This window comes from Siphateles boraxobius, unplaced genomic scaffold (assembly GCF_051911475.1).
Source record: "Siphateles boraxobius isolate OS27281-9 unplaced genomic scaffold, OSU_SipBor_1 204, whole genome shotgun sequence".
Taxonomy (NCBI): domain Eukaryota; kingdom Metazoa; phylum Chordata; class Actinopteri; order Cypriniformes; family Leuciscidae; genus Siphateles; species Siphateles boraxobius.
In genome coordinates this window covers 1,242,948-1,266,377 of record NW_027508816.1, presented here as the reverse complement: position 1 = coordinate 1,266,377, position 23,430 = coordinate 1,242,948, and the positions used below count along the sequence as shown (strand labels likewise).

General features: G+C 48.8%; 1 protein-coding gene across 3 annotated transcripts; it reads left to right on the top strand.

Moving 5' to 3' along the window:
• Positions 1-14,471: 14,471 nt before the first annotated feature.
• On the top strand, positions 14,472-22,911 carry LOC143745411 (lecithin retinol acyltransferase-like). 3 transcript variants are annotated; one of them, XR_013205987.1, is made up of 5 exons: positions 14,472-14,624; positions 14,808-14,864; positions 14,989-15,097; positions 22,273-22,502; positions 22,668-22,911. XR_013205987.1 is itself a non-coding variant. In XM_077237516.1 (5 exons), exons 2-5 carry the CDS (start codon positions 14,822-14,824, stop codon positions 22,749-22,751), a joined length of 459 nt encoding a protein of 152 aa, XP_077093631.1. In that variant the 5' UTR covers positions 14,482-14,624; positions 14,808-14,821; the 3' UTR covers positions 22,752-22,911. The 3 variants fall into 3 exon arrangements, 2 of the variants coding, with proteins under 2 accessions (XP_077093631.1, XP_077093632.1); XM_077237516.1 differs by having other exon boundaries at positions 14,482-14,624; positions 14,808-14,857; XM_077237517.1 differs by lacking the exon at positions 14,808-14,864 and having other exon boundaries at positions 14,490-14,624.
• Positions 22,912-23,430: the final 519 nt, after the last annotated feature.

Below are 23,430 nucleotides of genomic sequence, written 5' to 3'. Positions count from 1 at the left end.
ACGTGACGTGAACAGTCTCTGGATCGGTAGACGTGTCGTGAACAGTCTCTGGATCGGCGGACGTGACGTGAACAGTCTCTGGATCGGCGGCTGTGACGTGAACAGTCTCTGGATCGGTGGACGTGTCGTGAACAGTCTCTGGATCGGTGGACGTGACGTGAACAGTCTCTGGATCGGTGGACGTGTCGTGAACAGTCTCTGGATCGGTGGACGTGACGTGAACAGTCTCTGGATCGGTGGACGTGTCGTGAACAGTCTCTGGATCGGCGGACGTGAAGTGAACAGTCTCTGGATCGGCGGACGTGACGTGAACAGTCTCTGGATCGGCGGACGTGAAGTGAACAATCTCTGGATCGGCAGACGTGACGTGAACAGTCTCTGGATCGGTGGACGTGTCGTGAACAGTCTCTGGATCGGTGGACGTGACGTGAACAGTCTCTGGATCTGTGGACGTGTCGTGAACAGTCTCTGGATCGGCGGACGTGAAGTGAACAGTCTCTGGATCGGCTGACGTGACGTGAACAGTCTCTGGATCGGCGGACGTGAAGTGAACAGTCTCTGGATCGGCGGACGTGACGTGAACAGTCTCTGGATCGGCGGACGTGACGTGAACAGTCTCTGGATCGGCGGACGTGATGTGAATAGTCTCTGGATCGGCGGACGTGATGTGAACAGTCTCTGGATTGGCGGACGTGACGTGAACAGTCTCTGGATCGGCGGACGTGACGTGAACAGTCTCTGTATCGGCGGACGTGAAGTGAACAGTCTCTGGATCGGCGGACGTGGCGGACGTGACGTGAACAGTCTTTGGATCGCCGGACATGACGTGAACAGTCTCTGGATCGGCGGATGTGACGTAAACAGTCACTGGATCGGCGGACGCGGCGGACGTGACGTGAACAGTCTCTGGATCGGTGGACGTGTCGTGAACAGTCTCTGGATCGGCGGACGTGTCGTGAACAGTCTCTGGATCGGCGGACGTGACGTGAACAGTCTCTGGATCGGCGGATGTGTCGTGAACAGTCTCTGGATCGGTGGACGTGACGTGAACAGTCTCTGGATCGGTAGACGTGTCGTGAACAGTCTCTGGATCGGCGGACGTGACGTGAACAGTCTCTGGATCGGCGGCTGTGACGTGAACAGTCTCTGGATCGGTGGACGTGTCGTGAAAAGTCTCTGGATCGGTGGACGTGACGTGAACAGTCTCTGGATCGGTGGACGTGTCGTGAACAGTCTCTGGATCGGTGGACGTGACGTGAACAGTCTCTGGATCGGTGGACGTGTCGTGAACAGTCTCTGGATCGGCGGACGTGAAGTGAACAGTCTCTGGATCGGCTGACGTGACGTGAACAGTCTCTGGATCGGCGGACGTGAAGTGAACAATCTCTGGATCGGCAGACGTGACGTGAACAGTCTCTGGATCGGTGGACGTGCCGTGAACAGTCTCTGGATCGGTGGACGTGACGTGAACAGTCTCTGGATCTCTGGACGTGTCGTGAACAGTCTCTGGATCGGCGGACGTGAAGTGAACAGTCTCTGGATCGGCTGACGTGACATGAACAGTCTCTGGATCGGCGGACGTGAAGTGAACAGTCTCTGGATCGGCGGACGTGATGTGAACAGTCTCTGGATCGGCGGACGTGACGTGAACAGTCTCTGGATCGGCGGACGTGATGTGAATAGTCTCTGGATCGGCGGACGTGATGTGAACAGTCTCTGGATTGGCGGACGTGACGTGAACAGTCTCTGGATCGGCGGACGTGAAGTGAACAGTATTTGGATCGGCGGACGTGACGTGAACAGTCTCTGGATTGGCGGACGTGACGTGAACAGTCTCTGGATCGGCAGACTTGACGTGAACAGTCTCTGGATCGGTGGACGTGTCGTGAACAGTCTCTGGATCGGTGGACGTGACGTGAACAGTCTCTGGATCTTTGGACGTGTCGTGAACAGTCTCTGGATCGGCGGACGTGAAGTGAACAGTCTCTGGATCGGCTGACGTGACGTGAACAGTCTCTGGATCGGCGGACGTGATGTGAACAGTCTCTGGATTGGCGGACGTGACGTGAACAGTCTCTGGATCGGCGGACGTGAAGTGAACAGTCTTTGGATCGGCGGACGTGACGTGAACAGGCTCTGGATTGGCGGACGTGACGTGAACAGTCTCTGGATCGGCAGACTTGACGTGAATAGTCTCTGGATCGGCAGACTTGACGTGAATAGTCTCTGGATCGGCAGGCGTGACGTGAACAGGCTCTGGGCTGGACGGGACCAGCGGCGAAGGGTCTACAGGGCTGATGTGGAACTCAGGCTCGACAGGGCTGACGTAAAGCTCAGGCTCGACAGGGCTGACGTGAAACGAAGGCTCGGCAGGAATAAGCTCCGGCAGGTCGGTCTCGGCGGGACTGACGTGAAGGAACTCAGGCTCAGGGGGTACTGTGGGTTTGCGGGGTTCTTCATCCGCCAAGCCCATAGTAAAAGCTGAACCGCTCAGTAAAAGGGCCAGGTCGGCATACTGCTAAAGGGCCCCGTTAGGGTCATGCAGTGGCATCAGGTAGCTAAGCGGCTCAGATAGACCTCCACGAAAAAATATCATCAGGCACACCTCATCAAAAGATGACAAATGTGCCAGTTCAATGAAGTCTATGATGTACTCCTCAATGGGCCTGTCTCCCTAATGGAGACGCATGATCTGTGATGCTGGATTCATCGTTGGTCGGTCGTTCTGTAACGATGAGGCAGGAATGAAGCGGAGAGAGAATCCAATTGCAAGCACTACTTTAATGAAACTAACAGGTAATCCAGGGTGAACAATAGTACATGGGACTCAGAACAAGAACAGCAAAACAACTACAACGCCCGACAAACCACAACTGAAACACAGAGGTATAAATACACAAGCAGACAAGCTAAACAAGATAACAAGGGGGCATGGTTAATCCGAGACACCTGGGGAGACTAATAAACAAGACAAGGAACACCTGTGGACAATGAGCAAACAAAAAAGACACATGGCAGGATCACATGACAAACAGGGAATCACGTGACGGACAAGACAAAACCCACACTGTGACACAGAGGTCATAGATCCATCCTCTTCTCGATATCATTAATTCATCTTTGTCATTAGGATACGTACCAAAACTTTTAATCTGGCTATGATTAAACCGCTTGTTAAAAAAACGCAACTTGATCCTACAGAATTAGTCAATTACAGGCCGATCTCGAATCTACCTTTTCTGTCAAAGATACTAGAAAAGGCAGTATCTTTACAACTATGTTCCTTTTTAGAAAGAAATGGTATCTGTGAGAATTTTCAATCAGGATTTAGACCGCACCATAGTACTGAGACTGCTCTCATTAGAGTCACAAATGATTTGCACTTATCATCCGATCGTGGTTGTATCTCGCTATTAGTGCCACTCGATCTTAGTGCAGCGTTTGACACTATCGACCACAACATTCTTTTAAATAGACTCGAAAATTATGTTGGCATTAGTGGAATTGCACTAGCATGGTTTAAATCATACTTATCTGACCGTTATCAGTTTGTAGCAGTAAATGAAGAGATGTCTTATCGATCAAAAGTTCAGTATGGCGTACCACAAGGCTCAGTACTAGGACCGTTGCTGTTCACTCTGTACATGCTACCTTTAGGAGATATCATTAGGAAGCATGGCATTAGTTTTCACTGTTATGCTGATGATACTCAGCTCTATATTTCTTCACGCCCTGACGAAACTTACCAATCCACAAAATTAACGGAATGCATAGCTGATATAAAAACTGGATGACTAGTAATTTCTTACTACTTAATTCTGAAAAAAATTGTTATGTCTAATTATTTTTCTAATTATTGGACAAAGAACTTCCTCACGTAATAACCTAGAATACTGTATAACACTTGATGACTGCTCTGTAAAACTGCATTTTTTCATCTTAAAAATACTTAAATTACGTCATATGCTCTCAATGAAAAATGCTGAACAATTGGTTCATGCGTTCATGATATCAAGGCTAGATTATTGTAATGATCTACTGGGTGGATGCCCTGCACGCTTAATACATAAACTACAGCTGGTCCAAAACATAGCCGCTAGAGTTCTTACCAGATCCAGGAAGTATGATCATATTAGCTCGATTCTGTCAACACTGCATTGGCTCCCTATTAAACATCGTATAAAGTTTAAAATATTGCTGATTACTTCCAAAGCACTAAATGGTTTAGCTCCCCAGTACTTGAGCGAACTCTTAACGCATTATAGTCCTTCACGTCTATTGCGATCTCAAAACTCTGGCCAGTTGATAATACCTAGAATATCAAAATCGACAAATGGCGGTAGATCCTTTTCCTATTTAGCACCAAAACTCTGGAACAATCTTCCTAACATTGTCCGGGAAGCAGACACAGTCTGTCAGTTTAAATCTAGATTAAAAACACATCTCTTTAACCTGGCATACACATAGAACATTATACATTCCTATTATTCAAATCAGTTAAATGATTATTAGGATGCGTAGATTAGGTCAGCCGGAACCGGGGACACTTCCTATAACACCCGATGTACTTGCTACTGTGCTACATCATAAGAAGAATGGCATCTACGCTAATATTAGTCTTTCTTTTTATTCCGAGGTTAACTGTAGTCAGCCGGATCCGGGCCGTATCCAGATCAGATGGTGGACCTGTACAAGTAACAAGACTCTCTCCCCTGTAAGGCCTCATTGACACAACAGCCATCGGCACTGGTCCTCAACAAACTCTCCACACGCGCGTGATGACCCCGGTCTCCAACCAGATGAACTGGATAATATAATGTTAATGTCGCCATTGGCTTTGGCTTGCATACTTGGGGACATTTAATTTTATATTTAACAATATTATTACAACATTATTTTCCTGTTATCTCTGTAAAGCTGCTTTGAAACAATCTGTTTTGTAAAAAGCGCTATATAAATAAAGGTGACGACTTTATTAAACATATTTTAAATGCAAAAAAGTTTAAAAATCTCACTATCAAAAACACAATTTGGAGTTACATGTCTTTAAAAAATATACAACTACTACAAATAACCTGAATAATATTGGATTTCAATTATTACTGTATTACTTGTGACATCAGATTGTGATTTCTAATGTTGCTTTGCTGCTTAATGCTGCTTACACTACTGATGTTGCTCAAATTAATCAAGAAATGTACTCACCTTTCAATAAAGCATTATCTGATGAACTGCTGTCATCATCGGCATTAGAGAGTTGGTGATAGTCGTTTTTCTGAAGATAGATAAGAGATCAGCTTAACCAATTAGAAATGACCTACAGGGGTGAAACTCTATTATTGTAACGATATGCAGAGAGAACAGATGTAAGTAAACAACAAGTTTATTTAAACAGCAGTGAGCAATGTAGGCGGGGACACTCTAAAACATTGTCCTGTAAATTAATGGTAATTTACTGTTAATTAGTTATTTACTGTAATTTAAAAAAATGCATGCACTAAATTAGAACTCAAATTAACTAATTTCAGTTGCAGAAACCGACTGCCTTAAATTGGCCAAATGACCGTTCGCAAAGACCCGCCCCCTTTAGTTACTGTTGCTATGTCCGACAAGCCACGCCGCTCTCACGCCACACCATGTTCTCATGCAGTGAAAAATACATCACGGAGCAGAGGACACTGACAACACGCTGACAGACAGGACAGACCAGGTTACTTTTGATATGAAACAAAGTCTCAACTTTCAAATTTGGTCATTTATTTAGAGAAATTTAAACAATAAATACCGTTTTGTGGCACTTTAAAGGAGTAGTTCACTTTTTAAAAAACTTTTGCTGATAATTTACTCACCCCCATGTCATCCAAGATGTCCATGTCTTTCTTTCTTCAGTCGAAAAAGAAATTAAGGTTTTTGATGAAAACACTCTAGGATTTTTCTCCATATGATGGACTTCATTGGGTACCAAACGGTCCAAGGTCCAAATGACAGTTTCAGTGCAGCTTCAAATGGCTTTAAACGACACCAGACTATACATAAGGGTCTTATCTTGCGAAACGATTAAATGAATTAATCTTTTTTCGAGTCATTTCGTTCGTTGAATGAACGGAATGACTCGAATAAAGATTTGTTCATTTTGATGAACGAGTTCGAACAGGAGAGTCACGAACGTGCATCACAGAACAGAGCAAGGTGAGTATTTGTGCTTATAAAACTTAAACTTTTTTATTTATTTTTGAAATGACCGATCGTTTCGCAAGATAAGACCCTTATTCATCGTCTGGTGTCGTTTAAAGCCATTTGAAGCTGCACTGAAACGGTCATTTGGACCTTGGACCGTTTGGTACCCAATGAAGTCCATTATATGGAGAAAAATCCTAGAATGTATTCATCAAAAACCTTAATTTCTTTTTGACTGAAGAAAGAAAGACATGGACATCTTGGATGACATGGAGGTGAGTAAATTATCAGCAAAAGTTTTTTTAAAAAGTGAACTACTCCTTTAATGCGTCTGACAGATCGCTGTAGAGAGCCTCAGTTAAAGCTGCTCGTGAATCGATCATCTCTTCCTCCTAGTTAATTTTTAGCATCAAATAAACATGAATGAACATAAGAAGGAATGTTGTTTTAACCGTGGAAAGACGTCAGTACACTTCGTTTTTCAAGTTCAAATCCTCCAACGTTAATCTACTAACTCTCCTGAGTGCTTTGTCGGACAAAAATGGCGGATGGCGGATTATGATTGGTCAGATCGCCTGTCAATCAAACTCCCTGCTAAGGGTCAATTGCCATTTAATTTTTTAACTAATATTTATAATGCACTAATAACATGAGCACATTATTTCTGTGAACTTATTTGTTCCGAGTCCACAAAAAAATAGTTTAAATACAGAGATTTTCACTCGATCATATTCTCAATGCCTCTTGGTCTTCTCCTGGACTGAAGCACAGGCTCTTCAGCACAATGGTGACCCACACAACAAAATTTTACGGTAAACTACTACCAACAGTGTTACCAGTATATAATTGTCTTTCTAATTTACAGTTTAAATTACTTAAAATAAATTTCGTGGGTGTGTCTTTTTATCTTACACCTTTAACCCTTTCAACCCCAAATGAAAATCCTGTAGTGTTCACACTACAAAGAGTAAAAGTAACATTGACACTGTTACATGTATGTCCTGTGTTTCCCCCTTTCATTGTGTATTTGGTTCAGTCTGTTTCCAGTTTTCCCGCTCATCATTAGTGTTCAGTGAATTCACCTGTTAATCTGTCATTATCAGTTCATTTGCCCCAGCTGTGTCTTGTTTCACTTATCTGTTCCCTCTGTATTTAAGCCCTGTGTTTTAGTCTATTCCTTGTCTGTCGTTGTTGCTTCATGCGTGGTTGTTTCTGTTCTCTCTGGTCTGATCTTTGTGATGTTGATAGTCCTGATTATTGAGAGGAAGACATTAAATATAGAAGACATCGAAGGCATCAGTTGAAGCGTGATTTTTTTTTTTTTTTTTTGTCTGGTCTGGAGAAAACGTCCTCGGGGTTACGACTGTAACCCTTGTTCCCTGAGAAGGGAACGAGAACTGCGTCGAATGACACTTTGGGGGGGAACGCCCCTCAGCATAGCGCCTCTGAAGTATGAATGAAACTGAGCCGATCTCTGATTGGTGCAACGTCATGACGTAATGTGTGACGGCAGATAGGCGGAAGCTATAAAAGCAGCCGGCACACATAAGATGTCAGCTTCTGTGATGAAGCAAGCGCTCCCAGGCAGGGGAAGGCGTGGCCAAGGGACGCAGTTCTCGTTCCCTTCTCAGGGAACAAGGGTTACAGTCGTAACCCGAGGACGTTCCCTTTCGAGGGAACTCCAACTGCGTCGAATGACACTTTGGGGGAACGAGTACCCACTACGCCACAACGCGCCCTGCCTGCCCTAGTGTGAAGCTGCTCACAGGCACACTTAGGACGCGAGCACAAGAGAGCCGGGTGTAGACGGAATGTCCAAACTATAAAACCTAATAAAGGTATGAGGGGTAGCCCATCCTGCTGCATCGCAGACCTCCTGGATGGGGGCCCCCGCAAGAAGGGTTCTAGAGGACGCCATGCCTCTGGTAGAATGAGCCCTCACGGCCAAAGGTGAAGGCATACCGCGCACCTGATAGGCCGTGGAAATCGCTTGGACAATCCAGTTTTGAGGCGGGAAGCCCCTTTCTGGGCGACCCGAAACACACCAGCAACTGGTCCGACTTCCGCCATGAAGAGGACCTCTGAATGTAAATACTCAGTGCTCTGACAGGGCAGAGCATGTGAAGTCTCTCTTCATTCGCCGTCACGTCAGGTGGAGGATGAAAAGCCTGCAGAACCGTAGGCCGTGCCGTACTGGACGGCACCTTAGGCAAATAGCCGGGCCTAGGGTGAAGAATGGCCTTAATGTTGCCTGGAGCAAACTCCAGGCACTCGTTAGATATGGAGAGCGCCTGGAGATCTCCTACCCTCCTAAGAGAAGTAATGGCCAACAAAAAGACCACCTTCAACGAAAGGTTCTTGGCCTCAGCCGACTCCAGCGGCTCGAAGGGGGCCTCGGCCAGTCCTTCGAGAACCACTGCCAGGTCCCAAGTGGGCCCCACGGAGGAAACCTACGACCAATTGGTGTCTCCCCAGAGGCCCATCACTCAGAGGAGCGTGGAAAGCCGCAATGGCAGCCACGTACACCTTGAGTGTGGACGGGGTAAGACCAGTGGAAAAGCGATCTTGGAGGAACTCCAGCACTGAAGCCACTGGGCAGTTAACTGGGTCCACCTCACGCTCCCTACACCAAACGGTGAAGACGTTCCACTTTAGGCCGTACAATTTCCTCGTGGATGGAGCTCTAGAGCTGAGTATGGTCTCCACTACTCCAGCTGATAGGCCGGCCTCTAGGTACTGTGCCCCCTCAGGGGCCAGACTCACAGTTTCCATAACTCGGGCCGAGGGTGAAATATTGAGCCCTCTGCCTGTGTCAGCAGGTCCCTCCTGATGGGAATCTCCCATGGAGGGCCGTCCAGGAGCAAAATTATGTCGGAGAACCATACTCGGGCCGGCCACAACGGGGCTACCAACAGTAGACTGATCCCGTCGCGACGGACTCTCTCTAGAACTCCCGGGAGCAGAGCGATCGGGGGAAATGCATACAGACGTAACCTCGGCCACGTCTGCACCATGGCATCCAACCCCAGCGGGGCTGGATGGGTGAGGGAAAACCACAGTGGACAGTGGGTCGTCTCTCGAGACGCGAACAAGTCCACTTCCACTTGGCCGAACCTCTGAGATATTGACTCCACCACCTCGGGGTGGAGTCTTCACTCCCCGGGCCTCAGCCCCTGTCTCGACAGGATGTCTGCTCCCTGATTTTGACTCCCCGGGATGAATGTTGCTTTTAGAGACAACAACTTCCCCTGGGACCACAGGAGGATCTGATGCGCCAGTCTGCATAGAGGGCGAGACCTCAGACCCCCCTGATGGTTTATATAGGCCACTACCGACATATTCTCTGAACTCACAAGGACATGATGACCTTTGCGGTCCGGCAGGAAGCTCCTCAGAGCTCGGAACACCGCCAACATCTCCAGGCAGTTTATGTGCCAGAAGGCATGATGGTCCTGCCATAGGCCTGTCGTAAAGCGGCCGTCCATGACCGCGCCCCAGCCCGTGAGGGAGGTGTCTGTCGAAACGGTTCTCCGGCGACATGACGCTCCCAACACTGGCCCTTGGGACAGAAACCAAGCTTTCTTCCACATAGATAGGGAACGAAGGCATCTGCACGTAACCCTGATCATGCGGAACGGGTTTCCCCTCGGGGAGAACCCCTTGGTTTTTACCCACCACTGAAGGGCCCTCATGTGCAGCAGGCCGAATGGAATGACACTGGACGCTGCTGCCATGAGCCCCAACACTCTCTGGAAGTGCTTCACAGTGATGGCTTGGCCTAGCCTTATCCTGGACACTGTGGTCAGGATGGACTCGATCCGCGCGGGAGACAATTGTGCCCGCATCGTGACCGAGTCCCACACCACTCCCAGGAACGTAGTTCTCTGGGCTGATGTCAACACGCTCTTTTTCGTGTTGAGTCTCAACCCCAGGCTCTGGATGTGAGCGAGGACGACATCTCGATGCCGAACCGCCAGCTCCTGTGACTGTGCTAAAATCAGCCAGTCGTCGATATAATTGAGCACCCTGATGCCCTGAAGCCTCAGCGGTGCCAGAGCTGCATCCATACATTTGGTAAATGTGCGAGGGGAGAGAGCTAGGCCGAACGGAAGAACCCGATATTGGTACGCTTCGCCCCCAAAAGCGAACCTCAGGAACTTCCTGTGAGATGGAAGGATGGATATGTGGAAGTATGCGTCCTTTAGATCTATCGTGACAAACCAATCCTCGGACTGAATTTGACTCACGATAATGGGAATAGTGAGCATCTTGAACCTGAATCTCCTCAGAGAACGGTTCAGGTGCCTGAGATCTATTATTGGACGCAACCCCCCATCCTTCTTGGGAACTATGAAGTAGCGGCTGTCAAACCCGGACTCCCTGTCCGGTGGAGGAATACGATCTATAGCCTCCTTTGCCAGCAGGGAGTTTACTTCCTGTTCCAATACCCGACCCTGCACTGGGTCGACTACAGTCCAGACCACCCCGTTGAATCTGGGTGGGCGGGAACTGAACTGCAGCCTGTACCCATTTTGAATGGTGCGCAGGGCCCAAGGAGAAATATTCGCCAAATTTTTCCATGCATCGAAATATTTTACCAAGGGAACCAGGCTCTCGAGCCTGGCTTCGGGTATTAATCGGGATTCGTTCTCGGCCCCCTGAAGCGGATTCCCGGCAGGGCTGAACCGAAAACGATTCTCGATGGAAGGACGCGAATGCTGCCTGACCGCAAGCCTGTGGGGCGGACAGTGCAGCCTGCGTTCGCTGGATACCGATGTGTCCCGAAGCGTGTTTAACGGCGGGAGAGCAACATCGATTTCCTGCGGGCTCCGTGAAGGAGACGACCTCGGTCGTTCCACCACGGGTGGGGCCGCCCGCAGAGATCCTAGAGTAGCTAGGATATCTTTGACGAAGCCTTTTTAGCCTGCAGGACGGCCCTCAGGTTGCCCTGCTTAGGCTGAGGCTTCGCCTGAGAGCGCTGTCTATGCCCCCAAGCTCCTTGAGGGGGGGCTCTAGACGCGACGCTCTGTTTTTGAGCCTGTCTATAGGCGGAGGAGCTGGCTGATGGCTGTGGCTGCGGCTGCCCACTGGGGGCAGACTTCTTGGACACTGAGCGGCGAGGGAGATATTGTTTGAAGGCCGCTGATTGTCTTTTCGCCTCCTGAAACCTGTCGACGACGGTATTAACGGCGTCGCCGAACAGGCCAGAAGGCGAAATCGGGGCATCAAGGAGGAAAGCCCTGTCTTTCTCCCTGATGCCCGTAAGATTTAACCATAAATGCCTCTCCGAGACCACCATAGCTGCCATGGAGCGACCGACAGCGCGGGCCGTCTCCTTGGTGACTCGGAGAGACAAATCAGCGACCTTCCTCAACTCCGCAATATCTTCCGGAGTTGGACCCTCGCCCTCATCAATGTCCTTAAGAAGGTCGGCCTGGTACGCCTGGAGCATAGCCATGGTGTGAAGACTCGCACCAGCCCGACCCGCAGCCATATAAGCCCTGCCCACTAGCGCTGATGTGTCTCTACACGGCTTAGTGGGCAGCACCGGGGCTTTAAGGGATGATGCCGACTCAGGCGATAAATAATTCGCCAAAGGCTGTTCAACGCGCGGCATCATCCCATAACCGTTCTCTCGTGCCCCCATGATGTTACTATAATTTATAATAGGGGGATTGGAGACACGAGAAGAGTGTGGTTTTTTCCAAAGAACGGCAAGCCCCGGTGATGAGGTTGTTCCCTGTGCTGCAGGAAGCGCTCATCCAGTTTACTTTTAGTCTGCGCTTCCTGCCTCTCTTGTGGCCAGCTGATATTTAAATGAGCCACCGCACGGGAAACAACCTCAATCAGCTCCTCATACGCGGGGACACGGGGCGGCGAGTCGTCCCCGAAATCCCCGCCCTCGATGCTGAGCACGTCAACCTCCTCAGAGGCAGACAGCTCAAACATCGGATCCTCGACTCGCGCAGAAGAAGCCGCGGGGCGGGCTTCTGCGCGAGGCTCGAGGACATCAGAACTGCCCGATGAATCCCGAGAAGGTGCCTCAGCAGCCTCGAGATCCCCGGACAGATCTCTTTGTGAGCCCCATGAAGAGCGTCGCCGCGCCGCCTCAGCGGACGCGGGTCCCGCACCACGGGGCTCGCGAGGCTGACCATCTTCATCAAAGATAGCCAGCCGGGAACGCAGCACACGGATTGTCAACTTTTCACAATCCTCGCAAGCAGCCCCCTCGAGAGCTGCCTGCGCGTGCTGCATTCCCAAACAATGTGTGCACAGTTGGTGTGTGTCCCCGCCCGTGATGTAGCGAGGGCAAGGATGCACACACTTCCTGAAGCTCACACTCGCCATTTCACTCATTCAGTAACAGACAACAATAAATAAGACAAACAGTCACAGATAGCGCTTGCTGAAGAACAGAAAGCTGACATCTTATGTGTGCCGGCTGCTTTTATAGCTTCCGCCTATTTGCCGTCACACATTACGTCATGACGTTGCACCAATCAGAGATCGGCTCAGTTTCATTCATACTTCAGAGGCGCTACGCTGAGGGGCGTTCCCCCCCAAAGTGTCATTCGACGCAGTTGGAGTTCCCTCGAAAGGGAACATTCAGGCCGTTATGTCGCATGTCACAACTCACCCGTCACCTCCTCCTTGGAGTCAGAAGCTTCTGAAGTTATGGGAATTGATCACCCGGTCTGCTATTTTTCAAGAAAATTTACGAAATCGCAGCAAGATTATAGCACAATTGAAAAAGAGGCTCTTGTGCTGTTGCTTGCACTTCAGCATTTAGAAATTTATCTTGATGCTTGTAATGTCCCCATCCTGGTGTATAGGCCTGCTGACCATAATCCCCTGGTTTTTTTTTGTTTCGAATGTCAAATTCAAATCAAAGATTGATGCGCTGGTCTCTTTTGATACAAGGCTTTAACTTGGAAATTCAGCACAAGAAGGTGTGTGAGAATGTGCTTGCTGATGCCTTGTCACGTGCGCGATGCAAATTTGGGGATTAGGAAGGGTTTTGTGGCTACAAATAATGATTAAAAATTTTAAGGGTGGGGGTGTTACGTTTGTGACGTAATGCAGCTATGTTGTTTCTGCTGTCTCCTTCTCCTCCTTTAGGATTGGTCCTGGACGTAAAGTGAAGCTCTTGGTGGTTGGCCCAGAGCAGAGGCCTGGACTATAAATTCCTCTGGAGGGCGCTCTGTATGAAGGTCAAACAGTAGCAAAACTCGAGAGCACGTAGATGTGAATTTGAGAACTTGTACAATAAATATTCGTACTTGTACGCTAAAATGTACACTCACAGCTCCAATGTGAAAACCTGTAAAATAAAAATCTGCACTCGAAATTTTGCACTCGCAGACAATAATCACAAACCTGTATTCTGAATTTGAAGCTGCAGACAAGCAGTCACAAATGTGTAAAATGCCATTCACAAAAATACAATGACAGACACAAACATGTAATATATATTTGCACTTATTCTTACATTCACACTCGCAGTACAACCTCAAGTAGGCACTTGCAACTTCTCAAATCTGTCACTGCAATTTCAAATTTTGCGCCCTGCTTTGCTACTCTTTTCGCGATATATTAGATGCAAAACTAACTTGTGCACTTGCAACTCAGTGGCGGCAAGAGAGGAAGGGAGCAGGGGTGTTCGAAGGAGCCGTTTTATTGGTTGGCGCCTAGCCAATGAAATGGGACTTCTGTTTTACGTGATGCGCTTGTGCGGAAGTGTCGAGTATAAACAAGGCTTAAGCCGTGTGAGTGAATGGCTGTTTGCAATTCGCAAACCACAAAACTAGATGCCGCCAAACTACACACTGCACCTTTAAAGGGTTACATTCTTAGCATTGAGACTCAGACAGCAACCATCGTTCTGTTTCTCTTAAATGCTCCCCCTGTTTGGTTTATGCATCGTGTAAGCATACTGGTCTGTGTAACTAGAGTATACAGTACAAAACGCTGTGAATAAACTCTGTAGTATGTTTAGCCCTTAAACAGAAAGCTAGGTTAAGTTGTTTTACCACAGGCTTGATGGATGTTGTGACTGTCTGATATGTAAAGTAGTTGCAATCGCGCTTACTGCAGCTCGGTCCACCAAAAATGAAGATGTGGTGAAAAAGATAAGGAAGCAGACAAGTGTTGGGTAATAACCTTTACAGTCTATGGTAATAACCCACAGCTTTCCTTAGAACTACTGTTTAAAGTGGGAGGAGTTGCTGTAGTTTATGGTTATATCTTCAGCATTACTCAGATTCTGGGGAAAGGGGAGGGCACTTCCTCATACCCTTATGAATATGTATGTTAATATCGTGTATAAGACAGTAGGACTAGTTGAACTCCAACACAATCGTAGAAGTTGCAGAAGAGGAGTTCTCCTGTGGTGTTCTGTCAATTGATCACTGTTGCTACAGTCTTCAGTTTCCAATCTTAAAACTAAGGTATGTTATGTTTTTCCTATTATACTATACAAGCACCGTGAAAACTATGGTAATGGCAAGTCAGCTTTATTTATACAGCGCTTTTTACAATACAGATTGTTTCAAAGCAGCTTTACAGAGATAACAGGAAAATAATGTTGTATTAATATTGTTAAATTTAAAAATTAAATGTCCCCAACTAAGCAAGCCAAAAGCCAATGGCGAAGAAAGGCGAAAAAGACGACAGTAACAAGGTATAATGTAAGACTTTATTTTCAGTTTGGAATAAACCTGCTATTATGTGTTCATCCTACATGGAAGTACAAGTTGATAGGATTTCGTTCAGTTACTGTATATTTGCCAAAAGTTTTTTTTTTTTTTCTAGGCCATGAAATTTGGAGATCTCATTTCATACCCTCGTGGTTTGTACACACACTATGCGGTGTACACTGGGAAGAATGAAAAGGGACAAGATATGGCTGTCGAGTTTACAGGTACAGTGATTCTCTGTAGAAACTTAAAATCATGGTTTCCTATCTCTGACTAGCCTCTGTCTTACTAAATGTGCTTCTTAAATACTTTTTAAAAACTTTACAAGAACACTGATACACTCATTCTGCTCTTCTGTAAACATCCATGTTTCAGCTACTGCTTTATGCAGTAAAGGATTAAAAACCACAGTTATAGTCGATATCTGACAGACCCAGAATGGGGGGGAAAAGGGTAATTTATCTTATTTTCAGCCACTATCCACGTTAATTCTTCACCCCATGACGCTTTGCGTGAATTATGGGTGTAACTTCTGTTAAACTGTAAACAATCAGTGAAAGACTAGCTCTATGGACGCAATAATATATATTTTTAAACTGTGTACAATTACATAACATTATTCAACTCACCCTTCAACAATTGAACATTAAAAGGACGTTTAAAAGTGTAAAAGCATCAACAAGGTAGCCTACTTTCAGCAGACCATGAATAACCTCAAAAGCGTGAATCTTTCCACAGCGAAATCGGACGGTTAAATATCATAGTGGTAATCTTTATTAAGTAACATGCGTTGCCTTAATAAAAAAAGAATAATAACAATTTATATATATATATATATATATATAGCCTATGTGGGGCTCATAATAACATTCCCTGTAATGTTAATGTTGAGAGAGAGGGAAAGAAAGAACCCCCCCCCCCATATGTCTTTATTTTATTCTATTTGTTTTTGTTCATTTAGTTCATATGTATTCTAAATGCATGATGGGGTTAATGCAGAAAATGTGTTAAATCAATGTTGGTGCAAATGCATAAGACCCTACTTAATTGATAGTGAGTAGCCTATTGCTCAAGCAGGCATGTTGTTATAGTGATCCTACAGGAGAGGGCGCCCACGGGAGAGACGTGCGGGCGTAGAGTAGAAACAGAAGAACGGGGTTCCCTTTCGTTGTCACTCCGAGTTACGTCGGATGACGACGAATGGGGTTTCGCTTAGAAAGCCTATCAACTTCGAGTATTACAAAACGGGCCAATGGCAAAGAAATGCCATGGGTCTGCGGAATTTGCATGACGTAACTCCGCCCCACATCTCGTGGGTATAAAAGAAGGACGCCGGCAACAGGCAGATATGTTTTCGCTTCGGAGCCAAGTGTAATTCTTCACTCCTTAAGCTATCTCTGATTGTCAGCTTCTTACGAGACGAGCAACTCTCCAGTGTTGGTGTGACGGCGATCTCCCGGCGAGTGCACTCTTCCTGCTTATCTGAGCGTGGTTTGCCAGCGAGTGTGTTTTCCCCGCGGGCGCTTCAGCACTGAGTTTCTCTCACAAAAAGAGCTTGCACGCGGCACGTCTTTTTAAAGATGCCTCGCCCGTGCACTTCTGGTTGCGGTCGGCTGGTGTCTGACTCTGATGGGCACGAGCGCTGCTTGGTGTGTTTGGGCTTTAATCACGCTAAAGCAGCGCTTGTGGATGAGTCATGTTCTTTCTGTGGGAACATGACCATCGCAACACTGAGATCGAGACTCAATGATCTCGCAAGAGTGAGAGTCCCCTCATCCACACCCCGATCTAGCGCCTCCTCGAGAGGCTCTACTTCGGCTGGTGGCCAGGGTGATCTGAGGGTGACTGTGTGGAACAAAGCGCCGACTATTCGTCCGTGCCCCGCAGCACCTTCTCCAGTGTTGCAACCCGCGAGCGTTCAGGGGATCCCCGCGGGACCGTCCTTTGAGGTCCCAAGGGTGTCCTTTCGCGCTCCAGAGGAAGATGCGATGTCAATCGCAGCATCACAAGGCGGGTCTGATTCGTCTGGAAGTGACGACTCGTCACAGCTGCCACCCTCGGGTGTGAATACGGCTGTGGCTCAGTCCGATCCAGAGATGACGGCCATGCTTTCACGGGCGGCCACGAGCATTGGTTTGGAGTGGAACCCTCCACCCTGTCCTGAGCGCTCGCGGCTGGATGATTGGTTTTTGGGTGCAGCTGCGGCTTCCCGTCCTCAGCCTGCCCAATACCTTTCTTCCCGGACGTGCATGATGAAATCTGGAAGTCCTGGAAGACTCCCATGTCTTCCCGCGACCGCTCGTTGATTTCATCCGCCTTTCCTCCCCTCGATGGGGCAGCCGCCCGTGGGTACACTGGGCTCCCCCCGGTTGAGCGCTCTGTTGCGATGCAGCTGTGTCCTCAGAGTGCTTCTTCTCGCGGCGAGCCTAAGCACTCATCCAAGGCCTGTAGGCTCTCGTCTACCCTAGTGGCGAAGTCCCTAGTGGCGAAGTAGAGACACTTATGGCTGAACCTGGCTGACATGCGGGATGCTGAGCGCTCTCGCCTGCTCGACTCCCCCATGTCCCAGGCCGGCCTATTCGGCGGTGCGGTGGAGGACTTCGCCCAACAGTTCTCCACCGCCCAGAAACAGACTGAGGCCATCAAGCACATTCTGCCCCGACGGCCCGCTGCTGCCTCCACCCAGCCGACCGGGCAGATCCCTCAGTCTGTTCGCCGCCGAGGGCGCCCTCCTGCGGCTCCCGCCCCTCCCGCCCGGCCCAAGCAGCAGCCTCCACCCGGGCCCGGTCGCGGAGGAAGCCGTAAGAAGGCGCCCCATCCCTCTCCAGCCCCGCCCCCCGCTAAACGCCGGGCCAAGCGGCGCTCCTGAGACGGGCTGCTCAGGGACGTTGAAGGTTACTTCTCAGGAGATGGTAGCAGGACCACTCCTTCCCCCGGTGGAGGGCCGGGGGAGAATCTTTTGTTCTCCACTCCCCGCTGCTCACCCACGGGTGGGCAGCACCCTAATGTGGTTAAAGAAAGAAGTAACATTTCCATCCCTGAGCACACAGAGTTCTCGGACGACACGGTGCGCCGCCCCCGGACCGTGCAGCTCTCTTCCGCCTCTGTCGCCAGCCCCCTGGCAGAGCAGACCCCCGTGGAACGTTCTTCCTTCCCTGGTCTCCTCTGTCAGGGCGCGGTTAATGACTGTGCCCCCACACCGGGCCGCTATGCCGTCCACGTCCGGGCCAATCATTCCGCCCTGCTGCACCATCGGTGGGAAGTCTGTGGTCCGTATGAACCCGCTGGTACAGTTCTTGGGAGCCTGGCTAGAGCTTCCCCTCCTGTCCAGATGGGTCGCACGGACGATCAGGCTCCACTTTGGTCGGTGGCAACGCCCCTATCATGAGAGCAGAGATCGCCACCCTGCTGGCGAAGGGTGCGATCGAGACCGTCCCTCCGGCCGAGATGAGGACCGGCTCTACAGCCCGTACTTCATTGTCCCCAAGAAAACCGGTGGGTTACGGCCAATCCTGGACCTGCGTGTGCTGAACCGTTCCCTTCACAGGCTGCCGTTCAAGATGCTCACTGCCAAACGCATTTTCGAATGTGTGCGGCCCCAGGATTGGCTTGCAGCAATCGACCTAAAGGACGCCTACTTTCATGTCTCCATTCTCCCTCGACACAGACCGTTCCTTCGGTTTGCCTTCGAGGGGCAGGCATACCAGTACGCGGTTCTCCCTTTCGGGCTAGCCCTGTCTCCTCGCGTCTTCACGAAGGTCGTCTGGCTGATCCTAGCTCACTCTCGAGACCAGGTATGCGAACACAGGGACCTAGTGCTCCGGCACCTAGCTCGTCTGGGCCTTCGGGTCAACTGGGAAAAGAGCAAACTTTGCCCCGTGCAGAGGATCTCTTTTCTCGGTATGGATATCGACTCGGTCGCCATGTCCACACAGCTTACGAGCGAGCGCGCGCAGTCACTGCTGACTTGCCTGAGACAGTTCGAGGGCAAGAGTACGGTTCCACTGAAACTCTTTCAGAGGCTCCTGGGGCATATGGCATCTGCAGCCGCGGCAACGCCGCTCGGATTGCTTCATATGAGACCGCTTCAGCTTTGGCTTCGCAACCAAGTCCCGAGGTGGGCATGGCAACACGGCACCTTCCGAGTAACAGTTACTCCGTCCTGCCATCAGACCTTCACCCCGTGGTCGGACCTCAGTTTTCTACGGGCCGGAGTGCCCCTGGAACGAGCTTTGCGGCACGTCGTTGTAACGACAGATGCCTCCTCCACGGGCTGGGGTGCCATGTGCAATGGACGTGCTGCCGCGGGCTCCTGGACAGGACCCCGCCGCCTCTGGCACGTCAATTGCCTCGAGTTGCTGGCCGTACGTCTTGCTTTGCGCCGCTTCCGGGCCGTGCACAAGAACCAACACGTACTAGTCCGTTCAGACAATACCGCCACTGTAGCGTACATCAACCATCAAGGTGGTCTACGCTCCCGCCGTATGTCGCAACTCGCCCGCCACCTCCTCATATGGAGTAAGAAGCATCTGAGGTCGCTTCATGCCATTTATATCCCCGGAGCCCTGAACTGTGCAGCCGACGAGCTCTCACGGCTTCAGCCCCTCCCGGGAGATTGGCGACTCCATCCCCAGTAGGTTCAGCTGATTTGGGACCAGTTCGGGGACGCACAGATAGATCTGTTTGCCTCTCACGACTCGACCCATTGCGACCTGTATTGTTCCCTGACCGAGGGCACGCTCGGCACGGATGCACTGGCGCACAGCTGGCCGCGGGGCAGCGAATATGCGTTTCCCCCAGTGAGCCTTCTTGCGCAGACCCTGCGCAAGGTCAGGGAGGACGAGGAGCAGGTCATTCTGGTCGCGCCATACTGGCCCGCCCGGACCTGGTTCTACGAACTAGTACTCCTCGCGACAGCACCTCCTTGGCCGATTCCCCTGAGAGAGGACTTCCTTTCTCAGGGACGGGGCACCCTATGGCACCCTCGTCCCGATCTTTGGAACCTCCACGTTTGGCTCCTGGATGGGACGAGGCAGGTTTGAGTACCCTACCACCAGCGGCTACCATCACTTCCGCTAGAGCGTCGTCCACGAGACAAGTCTATGCGTTGAAGTGGAACCTCTTCGTCAACTGGTGCTCTTCTCACCGAGAAGACCCCCGGAGATGTTCGATTAGTGTCATGCTTTCCTTCCTTCAAGATAGGCTGGAGCGAAGGCTGTCTCCCTCCACCCTGAAAGTCTATGTTGCCGCTATTGCCGCACACCATGACCCGGTCGAAGGTAAGTCTGTTGGAAGGCACGACCTGATCATCAGGTTCCTGAGAGGCGCGAGGAGACTGAATCCTCCTCGCCCTCCTCTCGTTCCCTCTTGGGACCTCTCAGTGGTTCTAACTGCCCTGCAGAGTGCTCCCTTTGAGCCGTTGCAATCAGTGGAGCTTAAGTTCCTGTCTATGAAGACAGCTCTCTTGGTTGCATTGGCCTCCATCAAGAGGGTGGGGGACCTGCACGTATTCTCCGTTGACGAAGCGTGCCTGGAATTTGGGCCGGCTTACTCTCACGTGATCCTGAGACCCCGGCCTGGATATGTGCCCAAGGTTCCTACCACTCCCTTCCGGGACCAGGTGGTGAACCTGCAAGTGCTGCCCCCGGAGGAGGCAGACCCAGCCTTGGCACTGCTCTGTCCAGACCGCGCCCTCCGCGCCTATGTAGACAGGACGCAGGGTTTCAGGACCTCAGACCAGCTCTTTGTCTGTTATGGTGGGAAGCTGAAGGGTAAGGCTCTCTCCAAGCAAAGGTTGTCTCACTGGATAGTGGACGCCATTGCTTTGGCATACCAGCAGCAAGGTCGACCGTGCCCCCTTGGTGTGACTGCCCACTCCACCCGGAGTGTGGCATCCTCTTGGGCTCTAGCGCATGGCGCCTCGCTAACAGACATCTGCAGAGCTGCAGGCTGGGCGACACCTAACACATTCGCCAGATTCTACGATCTCCGAGTGGAGCCAGTGTCCTCTCATGTACTCGCTTCAACCAGCTAGTACTGGACCCGCTCAGGTGTCTTCGCTTGCTCGCCATTCCACTCCACGGACTGGATACGTGCGATATTCTCCTCAGGTGAGCTTCCCCGAAAGCCCTGAGTTCCTCCAGCTCTCCTGACGTTGGCGCCAGTGTCTATTGCCTGTGCGTCGGCTAGGTGCCTCCCGTGTGCATGGTCCCTCCCCTGAGCGACCCCCACATGTGTATTTCCACTGTAAGCCTCTTGAGCATGTGTCTTTCCCTTGGCAAGCCACCTTGCCACCCCTGGGGTTGAAATATTCCACCTGTGGCTGGACACCCCAGTGTTCTCCATGTCTCCTTCGGGTCACATGTGTATTCTCTAAGTCCCCCCCCCTCTGGGTTGGCAGTAATTGCATATTTCCCCTGAACTTTGGGATATGCTCCCCAGTGTACCTTGGTATTCCTGTGCTAAATAGGAGTCCTTCGTCCGTGCCAGTCTCACGACAGGGATCTCAGATCTGTAATACTCGAAGTTGATAGGCTTTCTAAGCGAAACCCCATTCGTCGTCATCCGACGTAACGTTTTTTTTGGCAGCGCTGTGAATGCACACAGAGTTTTGAGTACTGTGAATAAATGCCGTGGTAATGTAAGCAGCGATCAAGATTAAACGAACCCATCAAATTATGCACGTCTGGGAATTCATTCATTTCGACATGCAACACCTATATATATATATATTTACTTCAGCATTGCGTGATACTATTTCAATGTGATTTCAGTCATTTTGACAGATAATAAATTGAATTTACCAAACAAAACTGGAAAGAGACGTGAAGATTTGGGGAGAAAAACGAGAGATTCTCGTCAGGAATAAGGTGTGAATCGCATGCATAATTGTATTCATGACCAGTAGGCCTATTCTTTTCTTTTATCACATAAACATTCCTGTCTCAAAGCACTTTCACCCATGTCCTCATTCCTATTGTCATAGGCAAGACAAAATGTAAATGCACTGCAATGTATAAAACTACATAATGAAGAATTAATCCATGGTACCTAGCAACATATTTTGAACATGAGTACATATTCTGAAGTGTGTATTGCAGTAACATGCATTTTATTAAGGATTTAAAATGCATTTAAACAATTAGACATGCGTTTCATAACCTGTTGTATAACAGTTTAAAACATTCGGGTATGTAGATAACTGTATACAGTATACTGTGCAGGATGTGCTTCTCTTGTATATTTTGTTTATTATCCAGACATGATCAGGTACGTGACTTTTAATTGTTAGTTATATCACATTATTATTTTTACATACAATTACCCAGTTGGGTTTTTACTGGATCAATCTAGGTATGGGGGAAACAGTTTGTCTTTGACAGTTAAATATTTCCTTTAGGTGAAAGTGGATCACACAGTAAAGCAGGAGCCACTGTGAAGGAACATCCACTCCAGCCTGGTGGCAAAGTCAAACAATATATGACTGGATTACCAGTCAAATCTGAAGAAGAGATGAAAGAAAGTATTAAAAAGCTTTTGAATGATGGCGCTGGAAAATACGGTGTACTCGACAACAACTGTGAGCACCTAGCCACAGGTATTATCTACGGGAAACCCATGTCACAACAGGTAAATTTAAAATCGTATTCTATATAACTCTGATTACAAACAGATCCTTCTTTTTAGAGCCTGATGCAGGCCTGAAATTACCACAATACTATTTAATAAGGAACCCTGCACATGGAACATCAGCTTCTAATTGCCTTACATTGGTCTTCTCTCTCTTTTTTGCAGGCAGATGCCGTTCTCAGAACCCAAACAATCTTTAACAACGAATTGGCAGATACCTTCGGTACACCTTTCCATCCTTCGATCTAAAAGAAGACTTAAATCATTTCTTCAATTTGCATTCCCCCTGCACTGCACTCACATGTTATTTTAATTGTAGTGAATGTTTGTTTAAATAGTTCAAAAGTTACTATTTAATAATGTTATTTCCTTGACAAACTATACATCATTAAAAAGATATAAGACTCAAGTTTCAGTATTTGACAACTTCCGGTATTTTATTCTCAGAAACTTATAGTGACAGTTATGTCTTCATTTGTGTCTGGAGTTATGTAATAACAAAATGAGTCCATACCTTTAATATGAATTATGCGCGTCAGCCGCTCTCATTCAGAAAAAATCCTGTGCGATCGTCATGACAGCGCTTCACAAAACAACGTCCCTCAGGGCTTTTAGCTCAAAAATGTGCAGATTTTGAGAAATATTGATAGATTCTCGTAGGTTTACGTCAGATTTCTATAGAGATGAATCATTTTTATTGAATTTATACCCAAATGTGCCGATGTAATCATTATGAGCGCTGGATACTCTGATGTACTGTGTTTTCAATTCATACTGGCAGCCTGAGGGCGCCGTGTGCACATGCAGTCCATTTATGGAACACATGAAGAAGAGCGATAATCATGTGACATCCCAGGAAGTCACTGACACAAACAAAGCTTCTAGAGATCGCTGTAACATGTAGATAAAGATGTTTTGGAGACAATAA

Excerpts from the sequence above, each read along its gene's own strand:
- LOC143745411 (XM_077237516.1), top strand. The coding sequence starts at position 14,822 with ATGGCGAAGAAAGGCGAAAAAGACGACAGTAACAAG. Across the intron at positions 14,858-14,988 it reads AAAAAGACGACAGTAACAAG|GCCATGAAATTTGGAGATCT; the intron begins GTATAATGTAAG and ends TTTTTTTTCTAG. Across the intron at positions 15,098-22,272 it reads TATGGCTGTCGAGTTTACAG|GTGAAAGTGGATCACACAGT; the intron begins GTACAGTGATTC and ends TATTTCCTTTAG.